This window comes from Parambassis ranga, chromosome 17 (assembly GCF_900634625.1).
Source record: "Parambassis ranga chromosome 17, fParRan2.1, whole genome shotgun sequence".
NCBI classification, from domain to species: domain Eukaryota; kingdom Metazoa; phylum Chordata; class Actinopteri; family Ambassidae; genus Parambassis; species Parambassis ranga.
In genome coordinates this window covers 17281263-17304097 of record NC_041037.1, presented here as the reverse complement: position 1 = coordinate 17304097, position 22835 = coordinate 17281263, and the positions used below count along the sequence as shown (strand labels likewise).

Sequence of the window (22835 nt, the reverse complement as noted above, 5' to 3'; positions counted from 1 at the left end):
CAACTGTTGCCTCATGGGGACTCTTAGTGTTTTCCACCTCCACTTTCTCTTAGGGTGAACCAAATAAGTCATATAGCAGCACACAAGTCCCTAGTTGTCCATTATGAAGCAGTGCTCGTTAAGTGGCTGCTAATTTGTCCTGTGGTCACCCACATACGTCATACTGCTGCATCACAGGGAATTTCAGTGCTCCTGCTGTTCATAGTCCCATAAGAGCTGCTGAAGTGAGAGGTGGCAACAGCTTTCCAGAAACTAATATGGAAATATTACCATTTTAATGAAGTTCTACATTGTAGTAACTTGCCAGTGTTTTACAGTAAATGGTCGAACAAGAGCTCTTTGATCCACTCACATTTTTTGACTAAGAAACAAAGGAATTATTGGGTGGATATAATTAAGTGTTTCATTTCTGTAGTGCTTTAATCACTCGGTTCTGAAAGTGAATGGTAATGCATGCATTCCCCACAATTTACTGCCCTTTCCTTATGCTAAGTTAGCATTTTATTAAATGCAAATTGCACAATTGTAAATGAGGAAAAATGTTTAGTCTGCATAAAAACGGTTGTTAACTATTTAATCAACAAGTCTCCGTCTTTTGTATAACAAGTACGCATGCATTATTCATCAGTGCTAATAATGCATTTGATGCTAATCAGCGTGCATGGTTTAACTTAAAGTTGGAAGTATTACATTTTGTCTGCAGAGTGTTTAAAGATTGATGATATTCATTGACTCACAAATAAAGAATTGTTTTAAAGCCCTTGTTCCAGACATCGGTTGTTTACAGATTTATGGCCATGTTTCATCTCAGGGGGGGATCTCTTATTGGCCCATTTTTTGCCAGGATTCCTTATTTGGTATTCATTGCATCCATTAACACACAGGCAGTGTCCTTCTGCTCAAGAAGGAGTTATGCAGAAAGGATAACTTTGCTGAAAGGTAAAATAAAAAGCCTCCAACCATCACTGATGCTGTTCTACAGCATCACTGACGCAGTGAAAAACTTGAAAAATGAGCATTTTGATGCAACATGGTGGCTGTTTGTGGAGCCCAGAAAGACTGGTGGCTTTCTAAAGTTCTAAGAAAAAAAGGCCTGATGATGTTACAAAGGTTATCTTAAATTTGTCTCAGAGACTGTCAAATGTATACAGGACTGTGCTACACACTTAGGATGTTGGATTCCAAAGACATTAATAAGACGGGGAAGGTCTGATGAAAGATGCTTTCAAGTTACATAATGGGAAGTTCAGTGTGCAGGGCTTTTAGAGCTTGAATCATACACTAAGGGACTAAAAGTCTGGCTGTCTGAGAGTCTGCTGCTCTTCCTTTTTTCCGTAATCTCATACTGACACAGTGCTGGCTATCCTTAATAAGCTCCTGATTAGTGTTTTATCCTAGGCATGAATTCTGCAGTCACCTACTGCTGCCCTGTATTGTTGGGTTGCACTATTGCATGTTTTGGATGACACAAATATTCCACCATGCCTGAGAAACCCGATTAGTGTTACTTGGGTCATTTCTGGATCACTGTGTATAATGACAGTAAAGGTAAATTGATTTGGATGCTATGGTGCAGCTAGTGTCAAATTGATGTATGTAAATTAGTAAGTGACATTATAAAGACATAAACGTTTTAAGACATAGCTGTGTTGTTGCCAGAACTTCACAAGATGCTTTTCATCTTGTGAAGTTCAGAATATATACAATCAGTTAAAATCTGCACTGCCACTCTACACATCTGTCCTGGGCTGACATACACTGCACAGGAGTCCAGAGGTCAGCCCCTGTCAACACTAATCAGACTCCTGACTTTCAATCAGAAATCAAAGAAGACGTCCAGCTGGAGCAGTGTTCCTCATTTAGACCTCTGTGATGAAGAGTAGGGTTTAAAATCCCACCAGTCAAAACTAGTCTTCTTCGCATACCACACTAATGTCCTGTTCTGAAATTTCAGGCTTGACCTTGTTTGTCCTGCATTGTATCACCATAAACCTCTAACCTTACATGTCTTGTGTGCCTTTGTCCTCCTGCAGATTCACATACACCTTAGGAGAAGGAATGTGGCTGCCACTGAGTAAAAGCTTTGTCATCCCCCCTGCTGAGCTCGCCATCAACCCGTCAGCCAAATGCAAGACGGACATGACGGTCATGGAGGACGCGGTAGACGTAAGGTGAGAGACATTTACCCCCCCGTACCACTTTAGCTCATCGTTTCTCTCAGAGACATGACAATAGAAGCTCAGCCCGATGACATAAAAGGTTTGATCAGCTAGTGAAGCAGGGAAGCGTTTTGCTGAGAGCAGCACCGAGCTGAGAAGAACCTCAAGAAGTTTCTTTTCATTGCTCCATCAGAACTTTTTATTGTCACGGCTGAAGCTGTAGAGAATAATAATAGTAAAAATACAGTTTTCTTCTGATGTGACACAGAGTTTTAATCAGCCTGTAAGGTTGATGCAGGTGTCTTACGGTCATGATTAAGAGGGTAATATCACCCCGAGCTCTAACCCTGAAATCAGTTACGAAGAAGAAGACATACCAGCGTGAAAAAAGAGTAAAAGGAAAGAACTATTTTGCAATTCTAGATTCAAAGCCACGAGCAGTTTGATTGTTAAATGGTTCATAACCCCAAAGACAATCACTTCTGTGTGCAGTGACTAATCTCCCTGCTCAGACTTTCCTGCATGACACTACACTATATGTGTCGGGGTGTTATGTATGTAGGCCTGCGTTGGTGCCCCAATGACACATGAGAAATGGTGCTAATGTTATCAAAACGTACACTCCCTGTCTCCCATGGTGGTGGTTTTTTTCCACAACTAACAACCATATTACAGGTAATTAAAATGACTCACCGTGTTTAGCGATGTTAATTGCCAGATGTGTTTTGATTAAAGTTGTTTTTAGTTTTTGTCTGTCTGAAATACAGGCAGAAATGAATATGCAGCAGAATCTGGCGCCCATGTCTACATGCTGTAGCTTCCCGAACAAAAACCTCCACTGAAGTGTAGAAACCCACATTAATATATTGAATGTAACTGTCATCTCAGAAACAAGATGGCATTGGTCAACAGCATTATGAGCTAATATGACTTTGACAGCAATATGTTGTTAAATACGGTCCATGCAAACAGAATAGATAGGTCTGTGTAACGAGTAGTGAGAATGGTCCTTTAGTGCGTGCTGAAACCTAAACCAACAACAAGTCAGTGAGCACAGCAGTCTTGGATCCTGGCCTAAATTGCCAGTGGTTGTTTGCCCTGTGATAATGATGTCAGGTAAAATTAGTCTTGCTCAGATGCAGATCCCCATCATTTCTTCTCATTAGCATGTACAGTAGCCAGTCAAGGAGGTCCTTTTCAAAGCCTTGGATGTAAAGTGTGTGTCCTAATGTAACCATAAAAAGGAGCTGATTAGATGGAGAGGGTTTTATGTGGTTGTCAGCACTGAACAATACCTCCAGTGATCTGTGTTTTTTTTTTTCTCAGGCTAATTATTTAAAGGGATGTACAAGGCCACTCACAGAGTCAGCATTATATATTTTTTGAGATTGCTGAGTTTTGCAGAAACATCTACTTTTAGGTCATTTTGTCCAACCCCATTACACTGTAGTTTGATTTTCTCAGGTTGTCTTCTTAATAAATCAGACGTTTTTCATTTCCAGGTCAGGTCACTAGAGACAAGAGTCTGTTAATTAGGTTGAAATATTGCAGTCTGGAACAAAGTGTTTTGATGGGTATGAAAGGCCTTGATATCTTATGTAATCATCAGTGTCATACATAGTGTTTAACATGCGCTTAAAATAACATCAGCACTGAAATATAAACTTTATGGACGTTGTTGGCACCGGCTTCATACATGTAGGGTGGAGCCAAGCATGAAGCGGTGGCGGTGTTCTCACAGTGGCCTTGCTTTCAGTCAGATCCGCTCCTCTCTCCCTTCCACAGCCTGCTCTTGTCCCCAAATGTTACTTCAGGATCAAATTATAGCCAGTGCTGAAATTAAAAGCATCAAGGCATCAAAATGGGAATTTACAAACCAGTGGTTGATGCAATGGTTTTTAATACACTTTCAGGGTCTTTATACTGTTGTGTATTTTCTTGCGCAGACTGTGGTCCAACAGACTGAACACTCGCCTGAAAGAAGTTGGCAACAAGTGGTTAATTTACAGAGCTAATAGTAGCATTAGCACTTTGCAGAAACATGTTTTAAGTAACATTTATAAGGTGTGAGCCAAAATGGTGACTATTTAAGGTTAACGTCCATGTGACGATCATAAACACACCAGATAAATATGCACCCTGGTGCTCATAGGTCTCTGCTGAGAGCCATATTTGTCAATATGAACACACTTATACAGTCAAAATATCAAGTTTAAGTACAGCCTATGTTAGAAACTGACCCCTAGCTATACAGCTCATACTGTTATTTTGTTCAGCTTATGAGTTTATTTCTACTTTTATAAGTAAAACCTAGTCATGGAGAACCACCTGCAGGTTCCATCAAACAGAATGAGTGACTTATAATAACTTGATAATGTTAAGGCTATTCAAAGTAACACATTAGCCGCACCTGTGGCGCCTTTTATGTAATATAATATATCAAATTGCACATCCATTGTCATTTCTCACCAGAATGCACTGACCCTCTGCGCTTCAAGTGTCAAGTATCATTTAAAAGAGCGCCGCAGCCGCCGCCATTCCTCACAGACTTTGTGTTGGCAGAGTGTCGGTAATCTTTGATTAATGGGTTTCAGCAAAGGGTGTCTAGATGAAGATTACTTTTTCAGAGCATTTGGGTGAACACTTTTCTGTCACCAATACAGGTATATCTGGTAGTGTATATTCAGCCTATGGTGTGGTATATTTTGGGTCTGCAGAACAACATATTGATCTTTGCTGCATGTATCCTCGGTAATGCTGCTGATTGTATTGATCCTTTACTGAGTGCAGAGGGCATAATGTTCCTATAGATGAAGTTTCAACGTTCAAAAAAAGACGTACTGATGATTGCGAGCAGACTTAAGAGCAAGGGGGCACCAGCAATGATTGACAGTTCATGAAACGCACAGTTTGAGATAATGGAAATCACATTATGGTTCTATATTTTGCATGAGTATTTACACTGCAGGCGAATGGCCATGAAATGAAAGTGGAAAACATGAAGTGAGACAGTGCCTGAAGAGATTGAAATGCACTGGGGAGAGGACACAACTTTATTAGAATAATTTGTGCTTCACTGAGGCTGATTAATTTTCACAACACAATGATTTGTTTTAGTAATAGTGTTAGAGCCGTTTGACTCGTCTCATCAGAGTCTGAGGTGGTCTTTGTGGTTAATCTCTAAATACGTATGCCACATAAAAACCTTCACACAGGTGCGTCTGCAGGCTCCAGCTGCGTTCTCAGAACAGTACCAGACAAATTAATACTCGCAGCCTGTGAAAGACAGAGGTCAAAGGTAACATGCTGATGAAGAATATCTCCAGCTGCATACAGCATGTTACAGACTGACTGATATTCCCGGCCTCAGCAGTCGTGTAGGTATCATATACAGGAAGACATAGCTCAGTAATCACTGGATAATTTCAGCACCTGTAGTAGCTGTAGTTAAGATTTTATAAGGTGCAGTTTTGCCTTGCTGGTCAACAGAAGGACAACAGACCCCTTTAGTTTACAATGTGGGAATAAGAAGTGATGCCACAATGAGACAACATCCACATCTGCAGCATGCCTCTGTGAGTCCCAGCCTGACCTAAGATTATATCTGCTGGTTCCAGGCTCCAGCCTATGTAACTGCAGCTGATCCATCAGTCGTCTGAACCAATGGACACTGTTTGAGGGAGTGTTAGTGATACTTGGTGTGTTTTGGATGTGACAGTGGCCTTTGCAAACAATCTGAAGGAGCGATCTTTTGATCATCTGATGGACGTATTTTACAATAACATCATGAATCATAGATTAACATGCTACTTGCTAGCTTTCAGAGATTTGTATTAGCTTGGTGTATTTCCTGTTTTGCAGTGTTTAGCTGATCGATTTTCTACTGTATTAACAGACGATTCACATGCTTAAGATTTTTTACTGCTATTCAGTGAACCTTCCAGATCATCTGGAGCATCAGATTATGGTACAACAGCAAGAGGACTTACAGCTACATGAACTCCGACTATTTGGGTCCACTTACAACCACAACTGGATTTTCTGGTGCAGATGAGCTGGGTTTTTTCATTGTAGTGAGCATGATATATATTAGGAAGGCTGTGGCATGTCTTTAAAGACAGAGGCAGGAAAAAAAACTCATGAAATGAAATCTGAAATGTTACATTATTGTGTGATTTGATTATAGTCCAGCCTTGTTGTTCAAAATGTCCTCCACTTCTTTGTCGAAACAACAGCAGTTACAGAGTGTTTTAACTCCTCAGAGGCATTGCTTCTGTTCACTTACAACAGTTCCAAACTGCTGTGCTCTCATGCCTCACATTTTTTGAAAATGTATTCAGTTTTGCAGTTTCCTACCCCCTACACTCCGTGTTTACACACTTCAGTCCCCACTCCTCTTTTTTCAACATTTCATTTTCATTTGGCAGCTTCCTTCAAGATGTTGTGTAAATAACTCATTTCCCTCTGATCTATGATCTGATGAACGCTCTCTTCAGCCTTCCCCAAGGGGCCAAAAGGAAACACTGTTAACACCTTCTTGAAGCTGTTGATTTACTGCTGCTTTTGGTGCCTTGTGTTTGATAATCACTTGTCACTCCGTCTTGCTCCCTTGCAAACAGATAAATAGCGATGCTGATCTTCTTCTCTTCATTAGCTAGTTCCACAGCAGGTTTTTTATTAGTGCTATATTGTGGTATTACCTGAAGATGTTTTCCATCTTTTATGGGCCTTATGAATGTGTGTTTTTGTGTGAGACAGGTTTACATCTTCTATCATCAGAATATCAACAGAGTGGTTATTTTCAGGATTCCTTTTTGTTTGGTTCGTTGTAAATGGAAATGTTGACCTCTGAGAATGAATAACTCGCAAATACCAGTCAATTGCAGGGTATGACTGCTGAATGAATGGGTCTTTATATTGCTTGTTTTGGTAGGCATTCACATCTAACCCTTCCATTGTTACGCTGTCTTTCATGGTGTCTGTAATTGATGCTTAGGGCAGTCTCAGTCCAAAATGTTACATTAGGTATTTCTCGTTGCTCATTCATATGTGCACAAATTGTGCTGTATATGGGAGTGTTGTCCTTTTACCTTTCTTTTCTGGTTGATATGGAGGATTTAATTAATTAGATTTTTTTAGGCGTTTAATTAAATTGTTAAACCCCCAGAGCCCCACTGGTGTAATATTACACTGTCACATTTAACCTTACAAAAATAAAACTAAGCATTTTTTTCTCTTTAAAGCCACATTAACATTACTAGTGGGTTCTATTGTTCAGGTTTACAATGTAGTTGGATGATAGATTGTGTAAATAGGTATAGTTATATATAGGTATAGCACCATGGATTTTGTGACTGTATAAAATACGAATAAAGTGATATATATATTATCTATTTTAGGAAATATTCATACATTCCTGTAGCATTATTAAAAATATACTACTAATACTCTATGATGTTTTGCCCAGATCTCTGTTTCCTGAATGGGGGGAGGTGATAACGAGGTGATTCAGGGAGGTGGGTGTCTAAAGGCTCATATAGCATGAGAGATTTAACTTTAAAAAATGATCAATGAGGCCATCTAAAAGGGTCAGAACATCGCTAATGTTCAAAAGGTTGAAGTGAGGTAACTGGACTTGTGGAGTCCAGTCCAGTTCTCTGAGGCAACATTTCAAATGTGCACCCACCAAGAGAAGTATGCAAGGAAATAATTGGACATTTCCCTATGAGATATAATAGAGGATAGTACAGACTTTATGGTAAAGGCTACACCAGCATGCTGTGCAGCAGGTGCAAAGTCCAGCTCTGCTTCTCAGAGGAACAGATCTTCCTATGGGAGTATCATAACTGAATGAGGCTATAAACATATCAGTTTTCCAGGATTGGCAAATAGTATCTAATTTCAGGGAATAACTAATTCTGCGCAATGTTTTTTTTTTAATGAAAAATTATCATTCATAAAAAAAATACTTTAAAAAAATACTGTAATTTTTTAGTGTGATAATAAGTTTACTGATATATTGTCTACTATTATGAGGAGATTTTAGATTATTGTCACTATAGTTAGTTATGCATCATTTTCTGAAATATCCACATTCAGCAGAGCTACAAAATCAAAGTAGAGGAAGCTCAAACGTGTTTTGTTGAGTGTTATGCATTTCTGCAGTATAAGAGATTATGTACATTTGGATATTTGCATGCTTTTTTCTTGTGCCTCCTTCATTTTGAAAACTGCCATAAATTATACTTGGCTCCCAAAAGGAATAAAGAGTTTCTGCTCCACTGTGTTTTTTGTAGTTTCACCTGGTGGTAAAGTTCTAAGAACAGCAAGACTGGTCACTGTGATGATCAACCTGTCAAGCCCTTTGATATTTTAGGATGTAATGAATGTTGCAGTAACCTCAAAGAGTCACCAACAGGGCTTTGAACCTTTTTTTTTTCTCTTGTGGGATATTTAATGTTAAATTGTGTTGCACACATAGTGTGCGGATGTGTTGTGACTATAATTAGGGTTCCAAAATCATTTAACATTCACACTTGCTGTGAGTTTCATCATCTTCAGGGGCTCTGTTCAATATGTCCCCTCTGAATAAATGACAACAAAGCAATGGGCAATTATAATAGAAAAATTGGTTTATAAGATAACATCAAGTTGACTGTGAAAGGGAAGGAAGCTCGCTGTCTTCTCTCACAGAGGAAGCAGGGGGGAGTGCAGGGAGTTGGAAACCAAATATTTTTTGTGTGTGCCGGAGAGGTCATCACTCTCTTTACTCAGGCGAGGTTCATGGCAATGCTATTACACGAGTTCTTGTTTATCATCAGCAGCAGAAATAGCGCTGTGATTTAGACTCTGTGAGGAAACTGCTTTGTTCTTCATCTTCACCATTCTCAGGTACTTATACTCTTGTCCTTCTGGGTATGATCTGGTTATTGACCTTGCAAGAGGTTCACAAGGAAAAAAAAAAAAAAGGAGAAGAAACCCATAGTAACACAAAGCGCCTGCTCAGAGCAAGGTTAGAGCATGGTGTGCTTTATCTTGCAAGTCTGCTACTTTGCATTGCAATTGTGCTGTAAAAAGTTATAGCTTTTCTCATGATGATTACACAGAATGAATTAAACATGCAGGCATTTGTAATTCATGAAAACGGATATCTATTACGTTTAACAGAGAGCCCGGTGTCATGCAAAACAGAAGGTTGAAGTGTTGCACATCTACACTCACTGATCACTATAAACTCCTATCACTATATTTAAAATGTAATTATTTACCAAGTACTTACTGACAAGATATTTTTGCAGATCTTTAGTGGTTTAAACCCCTAGTTAGGCTAATATTCCCCAAAGAAAGTGGTGGAAATTCTAAAACTCCAATTGTATTTTAGCTATTAGCTATGTAAAAAAACGGACAGCAACTTTCCATTAAGTCACCCACAGGTCAGTCTGCCGTACATCTTTGTTGACCATTGCTTCTGTCTTTACAGAGAGGAATTGATGATCAGTTCGTCCTTTGACTCCTTGGAGGTTCTCCTGGACTCTTTTGGACCCGTCAGAGACTGCACCAAAGACAATGGAGGCTGCAGCCGCAACTTTCGCTGCATCGCTGACCGGAAGCTGGATTCCACCGGATGTGTGGTGAGTCCGCTTTCTTTTTACAGTCTGTTGTACGGTCTGCACACATCCATGTTTAGTTGATAAGAGCAAAACACTGTACATTTTTTTTCCTCTCGGGGTCATTTCCACATACACCTCACCTCACTGCTGGTTAATATTCCAATGTTTTATGAACATCTTGATATCTTGTTGTGGTCATTACTGTCTGTCCACCTGTATAAATATTCATGGACATATCTGCAGGCCTCAGTGACCCACGTCAAGGACAAGCAGCAGTCCTGCACTCTCTAATGTTTCTGAGTGGGCAGTTTGACTTAGCCTCTTGTCTCGTACACCTCTTAGGCCCACAAGACATTCGTTACCTCCAGGTGGTGCTTAGCAACCAGGAAATGTAGCAGCCAAGTTTGTTTTCTTCTCCATCTGTCAGGGACTACAGCAGTTCCGTTCTTGTTATTTGCAGAATCTTAGCGCCGTCTGCTAATGTTTTGCTTCTCCTAACCCCCCCTCCCGCCTTATTGATAAGCTGTCAGGCACCATCCCCTCCTTAACAATTTAATTTCTTTCCAAGTACTTTGATGCACTTGAGTAGAGCCTTTCAGGTAGAAGATGCTGTTTAGTCAATCCAATGTGCTTATCTCTTGTAATGCATCTCAAGCAGATTGTCATATGTTTTTAATAGGAAAACAATTTTTTTATGTAGATTAGTGCTCAGACATTATTTATGTGTTTATTTGTAGCACAGTAAACATTTGAAGAGAGGAGCTGATATTCAGTTGAGCATCATGGAAAACACATGCTGTGTGCATTTATTGGTGGCTGCCTTCACCATCTCACTTTAATCATGAAGGCCATGACTTGAGGCTAAAAACAAGTGAGCTGTAATATTCTGAAATGAAGATTGGAACTGGTTTAGAGAGAGAGAGAGAGAGAGAGAGAGAGAGAACTTTCACTGCAGCAAAATGCAGTAATAAAGTAATCGCACTGATAATACATTCTAAGCATCAAGCACAATAAAATCTACAAACAATCATAAGATATACAATCCCACAAAATTATTATATTAATCTTATGGCACGGAAGGACCTGGGTTAAATCAAAGTTCCATCAAAGTTCCAAAGAGTAGTATTGGAATAGTATTAGAGGCAAAATAATGAATAACCGAGGGCCCTAAAACAAACCTTGAGGTACACCAATAGTAAAAGGGGAAGACTGTGACCCAATGTTCTTGACAGTAGCAGCAGTGGCATGCAAAACAAAGTGTGGACTAACATCAAAGAACCAGCTGCAACAGAGGCCTGAAGTCGCCTGTACATGGGACACAAAATAGAAGGAATGAACACTGAGCAAAGACTACAGCCAGCAGATACATGTACGTTCCGTGCCCTTGTGAGGAAATACATCCAGCAGGTGGCAGCAGTTATTTACCTAGACAAGCAGAACCAAAAATATTTGCTGCATAAAATAACTAATCAGCGCTCTCTCTGTTTCTCGCACAGAGAGAGTGGGGCGACACATCTTAGCATTTTCATTTATTTATTTTTGGAGTCTGAGAGAAGTTCACAGATTGATTCTGATTGTCTGCACTGAACAAATGGAAATCCTTAGTTGCAAGGTTTCACTCAGGTCTTAAGTTCCAGTGCCTTTTCTCTCAGTGGCTCTAAGTGTAGATGTGTATTGTTCTCACTCTGAGCTGTGAATTCAGCCTTCACTACAACGCTCTTTGTGAGATACAGAGCTTCTGTTTTGACTTATTGTCGTTCATTTCTACCTCACTGAATACCAAGAGCTGTCTTTGATATAAACTTTAAACGTTTACTTAATGTAATTAAGCTTCTGGGTCTTTCTAAGGCTTATGCCTTTCAAAAACAAATGTTTGCATTTATCTTCTTCTTCTTTTAAATGTCACAAACCTACTGAACAGAAAGAATAAATCTCCTCCTCAAGCAATTAGACCCTATTATAAATGTATGAGCGTGCTGCTTCCACACGATGGTCAGGCTGCTACGATTCAGTTATCAAAGTCTGTCACACATCTCACATATGAGGACAGGTGGGTAATGCTCACAATCTACATTCAAAGGATTCAAAGGACCTGCGGGTTGCAACAATATTACACTGGAATGTGGAGTTGAGAAATCTCCATCCAATTTCCATGTTGCATCAAGAGATGACAGGGTGGATGCTTTGAGCCGGAGCTTTGAAGTCTTGTGGGCATTTGATTACATTTTGATTAGTGAAGACATTCAATATTTTTCATGCATTTACCTCATGTGAGAACATATAAGAAAAGCACTTTACATGTTGTTTGTAATTACTGGACCATTTGAATAACAGCTTGCATTTAGCAGGAGAAGGCTTCTTTATGTTGCTGCGTGTTGCAAATCTTTGCCAAAAGCAACCGGAAAAAAAAAAAAAATCCAGTTTCTTCTCTCTGAAATTAGTCTCACATGGATCCAGAGAGAACCAGTGAAAAGATTTCTTTCCAACACTTTGAGGTGTCATGAGACTCTCCTTTTGTATTCTATTAATTATTTACTGTCCTGTTTTATTTTTATCCCTTGGTGCGTGCTGTGCTGTAATGTCTTTAGGAACCTTTTTGGGCAAAGAGTAAATGTATGTAATCACCAACAGCACTGACCCTTAATATTTCTCCTTTCCCAGTGTTTCTTAATGTTCACTAAGCTGCACTATAAGCACAAATGAAGCAGGAATCTATCTCAGGAATTAATCTGCGATTTCACACTTCGGTAGCTGTTGAGTAGGACAGTATGTAAGACGAGATGGGAAAAGTGATTATGAGATGAAGGATTTTCAGGGATCTGAAAACATGCTAAGATGAAAATGTATTTTATGTGGAACAAAGTAAGTTTCACTGTTTTTAGTGAATAAAACTGTTCCCACATGCAATGTGAATAAACATAAGAACAACGTAGTTTATATAACAATGCAATGGCTAAAGCGTAAAACCTTCTATCTGCAGGATTTTCCTATTTTCATTAGGAACCAATACCTTTTTGGTATCTGTTACAATACAATACATATTAGCAATATAGTCCAAAGAATAGTGTTTTATATATTGGGTATACTTAATATATAGCATATAGTATTTTTTTTTACTTTTTCTTAAGAATTTAAGAATTTTTCTACACATACATTTTTCTAAGGTGTTTTGTGCTTTAGGCATTGAATAGTACTTTCCCTTCCTAGCAATCCCAGAAACTGGATTGAAATGCTTTTTTTTTTTTTTTTTTATAAAGGAAATTGCCTAAATTACACCTTTCATAGGTAGAAACAGGATGAATGATTGAATTTCCAGTGGTTCTTCGGTGCATCTTCACAGAATTTCATCAAAAATTGGTGACTTTCATAACAAATAGTGTCATTTGACAGGAGTGAAGCTAAGAAACTTCTTGATTTACAGAAGGACACATCAGACAGGAAGCGAACCCTGGCAGTATTAAAGTTTGCAACTTTTAGTTTGGGATTAATCCACATCCACACTCTCCACTGCTAAAGCACCGCCATCCAACCTCTCCAGTGATGAAAGGAAGGCCCTGATTGCACTACAAAAGGACCGGGACATTACCATCTTATCAGCAGACAAAGGAAGATGCACAGTGGTGCTCAACACACAGGACTACCACGCCAAAGTGACAGATCTCCTCAGTGACACAGCCACATATGAGACACTGAAGAGGGACCCCACCGGAAACTACAAGAAGAAACTAGTCAGCTACCTACAAAAACTGGAGAAGGACCAAATCATCAACCGCAAGCTCTACTTTCGACTGTATCCGGGGGAAGCCACTCCACGCCTGTATGGACTCCCCAAGATACACAAGGAAGGAGTCCCCCTCAGACCCATCGTCAGCAGCACAAACTCAGTCACATACAACGTGGCTAAGCACTTGGCTGAACTCCTGACACCACTGGTAGGTGACACACCACATCACATTCACAACTCTCAGGACTTTGTGAACAAGGTGGAGAAGATCCAAATGGACCCAGATGACACCATGGTCTCATTTGATGTCACCTCCTTGTTCACCTGCATCCCTACATCAGAAGCCACAGAGATGGTAAGGACGTGCCTCACACAAGACAGCACACTCAAGGAGAGAACCAACCTAACGCCAGACCACATCTGTGACCTGCTGGACCTCTGCCTGACCACCACTTATTTCCAGTACAATGGGAACTTTTACAGACAGAAGCACGGCTGTGCGATGGGATCACCTGTGTCTCCTATTGTGGCCAACCTCTACATGGAAGAAGTGGAGAGAAGAGCCCTGAGTTCCTATCCTGGAACCACCCCCACCCACTGGTTTAGATATGTGGATGACACCTGGGTTAAAATCAAGACCAACGAAGTGGAACGGTTCACAGAACACATCAACGCAGTGGATAACAACATCAAGTTCACTCGCGAGGACACTAAGGACAACAATCTGGCCTTCTTGGACTGCACAGTACACATTGAGGAGGACAGGAGCCTCAATGTGGAAGTGTACAGGAAACCCACACACACGGACCAGTATCTGTTGTTTGATTCACACCACCCACTGGAACACAAACTGGGAGTCATCAGGACCCTGCAGCACAGAGCACAAACTGTACCCACCAGCTCAGAGGGAAAGAAGAAGGAGCAACACCACATCAGGAAGGCCCTGCAAACATGTGGCTACCCGAAGTGGGCACTCATCAAAGCCACAAAAACAAGACCCCCCAACAACAAGAAGAAGGACAACACCAGGCGGAGAAAGAACATCTCCATTCCATATGTGTCAGGAGTATCAGAGAAACTCCGCAGGATCTTCAACAACCATGACATCCCGGTCCATTTCAAACCTATGACAACACTGAGACAGAGACTGGTTCACCCGAAGGATAAGATTCCCAGGGAGAAACACAGTAATGTGATATATGCAGTCCAGTGCAGTGAGGAATGTTCTGATCTGTACATTGGAGAAACTAAACAACCACTCCACAGAAGAATGGCTCAGCACAGGAGAGCCACCTCCTCAGGACAAGACTCAGCTGTTCACCTCCACCTCAAAGACAAAGGACACTCCTTTGAGGACAACAATGTTCACATTTTAGACAGAGAGGAAAGGTGGTATGAAAGAGGAGTCAAGGAAGCCATCTATGTTAAGCTGGAAAAACCTTCCCTTAACAGAGGTGGTGGCCTCAGACATCATCTTTCTACCACATACAATGCAGTGATTCCATCCATTCCCAGGAAGTTTGCACATACTCACAGTAAGAACAAAGGGCTGTCAACCAGTCCCCCTCCGGCAGTTTCATAGTCGTTAGCCAGTCGTTAGACACACCTGGCCCAGTCAGCCAGAACATCACAGGTAAGTATGGGAACATTTAGTGCTATTGTTTTTTAAGTTTTTTAAGTTTTACCCAGACCCACCCACTGAGGTCTGTAACCACATATAAACCATGTTTCCCCACCAAACAGTTAGAACTGATGAAGCTGCTTGGATGAGCAGCGAAACGTCTTCTAGAAAACTCTACAAGTCCAGACGCCTTGCTTCAACCTTCTCTACGTATGATGACCTGGATGACTGAGAATCTTCATCAACATGTTTTAGTTTGGGATTAAGTTAAGCAGCTTTCAAAAATAACTTTCAACAAATCACATCTTACTTGTTCAAACGTTGTGTATTTCATGAAAAAGCGCCAGTTGAACTGTGTAATTAGTGTCCTGTTAGTGATATAAATTATATTGGGCACTTTAATTATCACATAGAACCAGTCTGCCAGGTTCCCATCACTGTGAAGTGCACTGGGAAATATAATGCCAGAGAGGTTATTTCTATCACTGTAATGAAGAAATATATTCATTAATGTAAAATGATGGGACATTTATTTTAACAACGATGACAGAGGGGACCTGAACTCTAGTCTATTACCAGTATTACGGGAAGGCATGCCTTCTGCTAGATATACTGCTTGCACACTTTTCTTTTAAAACTTTTTGCCAGTGTAAAATGTTGTGTTACTTCCTTCATAAGTATTTTGGTGTAGCAGCTCTCTATTACCTGTTTCTATCCTGCTGCTTAGCTGCATCGTCTCAGCTCTCCTTCGCTTGCTGGACCTGCCTGGATGTTGGTCCCAGGCGCTGCTGCTGCTGCTGCTGCTGCCTTGGTAAATCAGATGCTAATTACACACAGATTGCGAGCACAAATTGAATGAAAGAGGCAGCGCAAATTTACCCAGCACTTTTATTTATGTAAATCCGGCCCCAAATGTACACAATTATCAATCACGAAGGAGATAAGAAGATGCAGGTGAGTTAAGGAAGGCTTTTTTTCTGGATTTGTGATGCAGCTGGCGTTTAATTTGGTAAGACGTCCAGTTTTTGACTGTTGTCAGATTTTGTTTTGCTTTGAGAATCACAGTTCAGGAATTGATTGGTATTCTGTCTGAATGAGACATGCCATTATTACCCCATTTTTCACAACCACCTATTAGCATCATTGCTAGCCAGCAAAGCTATTGATCTTCATACACGCAGACGCACACACACACACACACCCCATTGCTGTCCATCACAGCGCAGCACCGCTCCCAGCTGCCATTGCATATATTACTGTGTGCTTTGGTAATTATCTTGTGACTGTTGAACTTATAAATGAGCCTCTCATCCATCTAATCAGGGTGGTAAACTGGCTGGGCCCCAGAGCTCTGATTCCACCCTAATCAATTAACACCTTGTCTGAGTCTGTGCTGCCAGTAGCTGTTCTGTCTGCGTTTAATATCGTTCCTTGTGTGAGAGATTTCACTGAGAGCTGGCGGTCTGGGCTGACCGGCCCCCTTCGTCTCACAGATATATTGCACTCCTGGGGAGAGGCAGCATGCAGCGCCCGTGGAAGTGAGAGTGTAATAATCACAGAATGATTGTGAGATTAATTAGCTTCGTCTTGTCACTTGTCTCCCCTGCAAAATGGTGGAAAACAAGGATGCTGTTGACAGAACAGATTGCCACCAAGATGGAATGATGAGAATTGCTGGGTGTCATCCAAACAGCCCACGAAATGTGTGTGTGTGTGTGTGTGTGTGTGAGTAAGAGAGAGAGAGAGAGCAAGCTAGACAAGGACTGTTGGACATTATTAGTTCTGGTTTAGCAGCTGTTATGTTGTATCTACTTTATTGTAAAGGAATTCTCTGACTACGTATAGACGAAAACATGAGCAAAATAAGGAAAGGAATATGATAGCAGAAAAGCAAAAGGACAGAATAAATTATTTTCAATATTCGTTTGACAGTTCAGTGAGACATTATAAAGAGAAACTGCCATCAGAATGATCACAAATTTGTTTTACATAATCCAACAATGATTTAAGTTCAGGTGAAAAACTGAGACATCTGTGCCTGTGGTTCATTTGAAACATTTTAGCAACCTCGTCATACCTCAATGAGAACACATTAAATTACCAACTTTATTTACTAGAAGCCTATGAAAATAAATACATGCAAGAGAGTGGGCTTGTTCAGTCCAGACCAAAAGCCACTGTTTAAGCTAATGCACGCAAGCCATAGACTACTTCTGCTAATGCAGGGTGGTGCGGTGTATGATCCAAGCTGCATCCAGCCACCAGGAGGGCAATTGTGATGTTTAGCCTCACTGCTGGGGAGCCATCATGTCATCCATCTTTATGTATAGTCTATAATGAAAGCTAATTCTCTGTTGTCAGAGCATGCTAAGATCAACAATGATCTAATGAGCTATTTTTTTTTCCTGAAACAACTATACAGCCATCCTCACATCACAAAGTGTGTGCGACTGGCTGTTTAAGACCAAAAATAATCCTTGACTCTTGCAAAAACTTGTGATTAATTAAGGGGTCGCAGCAGAGGCAGATGGTATTGTGAATAACTAATTATAATGTGTTTTCATTCCAAGTGTGTATCACCAGCCACACTCTGTCATTAGAATGGAAAGGTGGTGTGATGCTGAGTTACACAGTGCAGAAAGAATATTACTACTAGTTACTGAGCATTCAGTCATTTTAAGCATATAAAAGTCAGAGCAAGTGTTTTGTTTACAGAGAAGAAATAGCCTCAATGGTTTGACCACATTTGTTGAGATAATGTTCTGTTTTTGTTTTAGTTCATGTGAATAGAAACTTAAAAATACTTTTCAGTTAGTGTGACTGTGCAGACATGAGAAGGCCATTCTCACAATTAGCTGAGAGAATGAGGTATTGGTCTGTGTACTTACCTTAAATCTCAGTTTACTGATGTCACAGATAGTTTGGGAGCCAGCCAGATGTGGAAACACTCAAACTGAGTTCTGTCTGTTCTCATGTCAGTTGGGATAGGCTTATTTATAGCAGTTGTAAAGAAAAACTATATTTATTATATGTAGAATATTCAGTGTAGCATTAGTTTATTGATCATTATTTATAATAATTTATTATATGTTTAGATGTATTTCAGAGCCAAACCTGTCACTAATAACTTTTTGTTGAGGCGAGTACAAATAATAAGAGAAGTCTACTGTTTGTGATCGTTCTTTTCTTCCTCATTGTGAAGCATGCAGTTGCTACAAAATCCATCAGAGTAACTTTCCCTATACCAACTGATTTATATGTGTTGTCTTAATATTTGTCTCTGTCTCTTTCCGTCACCTAAAGCTACTGAATGTCTGCATATAAACAGCCAAACCTCCTCCCCACTCCGCACATGCACATAGGAGGTCCTGACTGGTCTCAGGTTTTCAGCTAAAACTGCCAATTGAGCACAATGGCTAAGTGAAGCATTAAAAACACACCAGTGCTGTCGGTTGATTGGACTTTTAGTTGAATATGAAAAGAGAGTTTCTTATGTAGAAACATGCGTTTGATAAAATTCTCATACTTTCACCACCACCCAGTGGATTTTGTCGCCTGTATGGATAACACGCCTTGCTGTTGCTGAATCAGTTTCAATCTCTCCAAACTCTGCCCTTTGTGTACATAATTAGCCATTCAACAAAAAACAGGGGAACGGGACATTTTTCTAGTGCAGTGACATTTTTGCAGCCTTTCCAGAGACTCATCAGTTATTCGTTTACGTCTGTTATGTAATGTAAAGGGGGGACATTAGCAGATTTAAGTATGCTTATGATGTGATAATGCCTGACACAAAACACCCACAGTGAAATAACAAAAATATCACTCTGTCCATACAGCTTTTGGGACATTTATCTGCTTCTCCCCATAAATGACAGCTGGTGTACTATCACACAGAGCAACATTAAGGGCCTTTGTGTGACAAAGACTTACTGGAGCTTTTTACTAAACAAAAAAAGACTTAATGATTAAATTAAGTTAATTTACTACTCACTACAACTCAATGCCAGTTTAATGTCATCCATCAACAAAGCCTGCAAAGACTGTCACCATGATGAGTCTGAAAATCACTCAATATGAAGTACGCATGATAACAACAACATCATATACAGCCCACTGTTAGACTTGATACCTGTGACCAGGTAGGTGCTTTTTTTAATAATAATTCAAAACAGCATCACACTGTAGCTGCTGGCTGAAATGCATCCTCTCTCCACTTTGTATTGGCCCTGTTCCCCTTAGGCAGCAAAAACCAATCTTGACTGGGATCACACTTTGGGACACTAAACAGTGTTGAGTGGAGTCTATACTTGGCAGAGATATAGCTAGACCTCAGCCTTAAAGAGGGGTAGGAACGCATCAGATTGTCACTACTGATGTTTTCTCTCCTCAGGTCATTGGATTTATGTGGGGGTCTGTGTGTTCGGACTGAGAAGGTCAATAGGGGCATCTGCTAAAGAGCTAGTACTTTCCTGATCCATACACAGACACACACACACATCTTTCGGTCGTTCAGACTATACAATGACAAACGAAAAAAAAATAAATTAACTTTACAGGAGACTAGTGAAATACTGAATTAAGGAGGTAAGTACTGTCATTAGCCTCATGCGAAATGACTGTTATTTTTGTCTCATTTGAGCTCGCAACTTTACTTTAAATGCCCTGTTTACGCAGATGTCCAGCGGTTGGAGTTCTTTTGTTAACCCTCCCAGGTTTATTCATCTACTGAGATGGGCACGCATGGAGTCGCAGGTCAGCAGGGACGGTGATGCGTGAAAAAACCATCCGGCCTCTTTACATAAACCTCCCTGAGCCACTGTCTTATTTTCTCCTCAGCCATCCAGCCCTTTAGATTGGCCTTAACGATGACTCCTGCTGTAAACGTTTCTTTTGGCTGCGTCTTCCTCTCAAAAATGACCATAGGTGGAAGTTTCTGTCCATTACCATGGCAACAGTGAAAGCTGACGTCTCATCCCCCATGGTGTGCATAGATACGTAGTGTACGTATTACATTCCTGTGTCAGGTACTCAACCCATACATAAGGTGCACCAGATTATTAGGTGCATTTTGAGACAATTTTAGGCTTTTAGGTGCTGTTGTGACATTCAGTTCAAATTCATTTGACTTTATTATTATCATACTAACACTCAGGTAAGAGGCTTATACTGTGGCTTTTCAGTCAAGGTACAACATACATGACAAACATCAGTACATGGCAGTAGGGGTGTCTATATAATGATAAAACACAAAGATGCTTTAAGGAAAGGCACATTGTCAATCAGATGTGTTTTAGAGAAAGTTAAAAGTCAACTGTAACAAATAGATGGGAGCAGCTGTGGAGACTCCCTGCTCGATTAAACATGTTGTCCTTAATACTACATTTAACAAGGCTGAAACCTAAACTTGAACAGAAGATAGTCTTAGATCAATCATTTAGTGAACTGAAAAATTGTGGAATTGAAAGAGAGCACACAACTGTGTTGAGACATCAACAAAAATCTGAAATCTAAACAGTATTTAATAGTTGCTGCCTGAAGTGTTAGACGGGAAGCCGTGAAATTCCGCGGCTGGTTTTTCCGGTGTCTATCACTGCTGTTATGTGTCTCAGGTAGCAATTGGTGACCTGCACTTGACATTGACTTTCTAACCTCAGATAATCCTGATGAAAAGTCTGGTGCCTTATAGACCAAAGCGGGTCTGAAAACAGAAGGAGAAAAAAAAAAAAAAGCAACACCATCTCATTAGTTGAGGAAACTTCAAACCTCAAGTCAGACTTCAGCAGACACTTTCAGCACAGTATAAATAATGCTTGCTTATTTAAAAGTAATATGTATGTATGTGGCTTTTTCTTTTGTTAGAAATTCTGCTCACAGTAACAAGCTCCTTTTTATGTTAACATGGAAAGTTTTCAGCACAAGTGAGAACCTTGTTTGCAACTGAAAAAGTTGAGTAAATATCTTAGACTTCTTTGTGGACATTAGTTGACTGCAGTTTCACACCAGTTGTTAGATCTTTAGAAAACACAACAGATTAAAATATGATCTTGTTATCTTGACAATGGACGATCAGTTTCCAACAGTCAGAACATGAAAACACAGGGGTCAGAAAACATGGTATCTCTATTCAGACAAAGTCTTTGCTTGCAGCGTGCCCATATTTTGCTTTTTGCACTTTCCTGTGAAGAAGTTCAGAGGGGTTATTTAATGTCCATATTTTTCTGCACTAAACTTACTCACCATAATATCCACAGGAGAATGGGATGAGGAGCCGGGCACTCTGGGACCCGCTGACCTCTGACACACGCTGCTTATCTAATCACACAGTATGAAAAAGTCTCTCAAGACAACTTTCTCTATTAGGAAACATGAAAGGAAAGTGGAAACGTTGGAATAATGTTTCAGGCTACAAAACGTGATTCTTTAACAGAGCAGATAAGTTTCACTGTAAAGACTCCTGTGGGCCTTTTTTTTGTCTCTACAGTGCAGGAAAAAGGCCTTTTAAGTTTCTGAGGAATGCATCACCCCTGTTCTCTATTTGAAGTTTCAGTCAATATGCTTTATGTAAACCTATAACAGGTTTATTATGACGGCCTCATTGTACATGTTGTGTCCCTGGAGATATCCTTTATAATCAGTCATACAGCAATATGTAGATTTTTGAAACTGCTCAGTCATCTGTGATAATAAAGAGGTGATCAAACAACAAAATAAGATATAAAATAAGATCACATATATCAAAGAAATTGTGATTAGATTCCACCAAAAGAAACCCACATGATCATCCACCCTTAGTTTAAAGGCCTTAGTATGCTTCACATAACCGTTGTCCAGGTGCATGAACACGTCATTCATCCTCTTCCTCCATTCTTCACCCATGTTCTTCAACAGAACTGCTCTTAAAGAGTGAAAAGGTGCACTTATGATATTGTGGAATCAGTGGGTGGACATTACTGTGGCAGGCTTTCAGACCCGGTCAGTCAAAACATCCTCTCTCCTGCCTTTACATGTCCTTGTAAGACATCACTTAGAGCTTAGGCCTTAACAATACCTTACAACTTCCCTATTCGCTGCTGGCAACAGTCATCATTGTCATATCCACTCGAAGTCTTTGTTAGGTTAGCATGAGCATAGGTTGCTTCGGGCGTCTGAATGAATAACCCGTCATTTTACGCTACTGTCTAAATTAGGTAAAGCAAACAGTCAAAGCCTCGCAGGCACACGTTATATGAATATAACAACAGAGTGCTATACAGTTAAAGCCCCTAGGGCTACTTTTCATCTGACCTTTCCACAGTTTGAATGTTACATGGCTGACATGTCATGTCTTTATCAGAAATATGACAACATGCACAACACAAATGCTTCAATAAATGAATGGGAAATAAATTAATATAGGAAACAACAAACAGCTAATTAATTCTTTTGTGAGAGTTATTCGTGCTTTTCTGACACAGAACTTGTTGTTTAAGTCCTCCGTCATTGTTCTTTTGCACCATTTTGCCTATCAGACAAATTTTGAAAAGTGCACAGCTTATCCAAGTCCTCTCATAGGGATTTGTTGCTGTTTGGCAATTGCACAGTGCTGATTCCCTTAAGCCTCAAAAGCACTGCAGGAATTTATCTCCATTAAGAAACAGGATTAAAAGGCATGGTGGTTCAAGGGGTTTTCCAGAGCAGGCTTTACGCTGCTGACTTCTTCTCCAGCAGGCCCCAGACAG

General features: G+C 40.2%; 1 protein-coding gene across 1 annotated transcript in view; it reads left to right on the top strand.

The window, feature by feature from the left end:
- The window catches only part of astn1 (astrotactin 1), a 305771-nt gene that overhangs the window by 108918 nt on the left and 174018 nt on the right, over window positions 1–22835 (top strand). The window contains exons 11-12 of the mRNA XM_028427538.1: window positions 2034–2171; window positions 9640–9790. Of these exons, the coding sequence (XP_028283339.1) occupies window positions 2034–2171; window positions 9640–9790 (289 nt within the window). The remainder of the gene's footprint in view (window positions 1–2033; window positions 2172–9639; window positions 9791–22835) is intronic.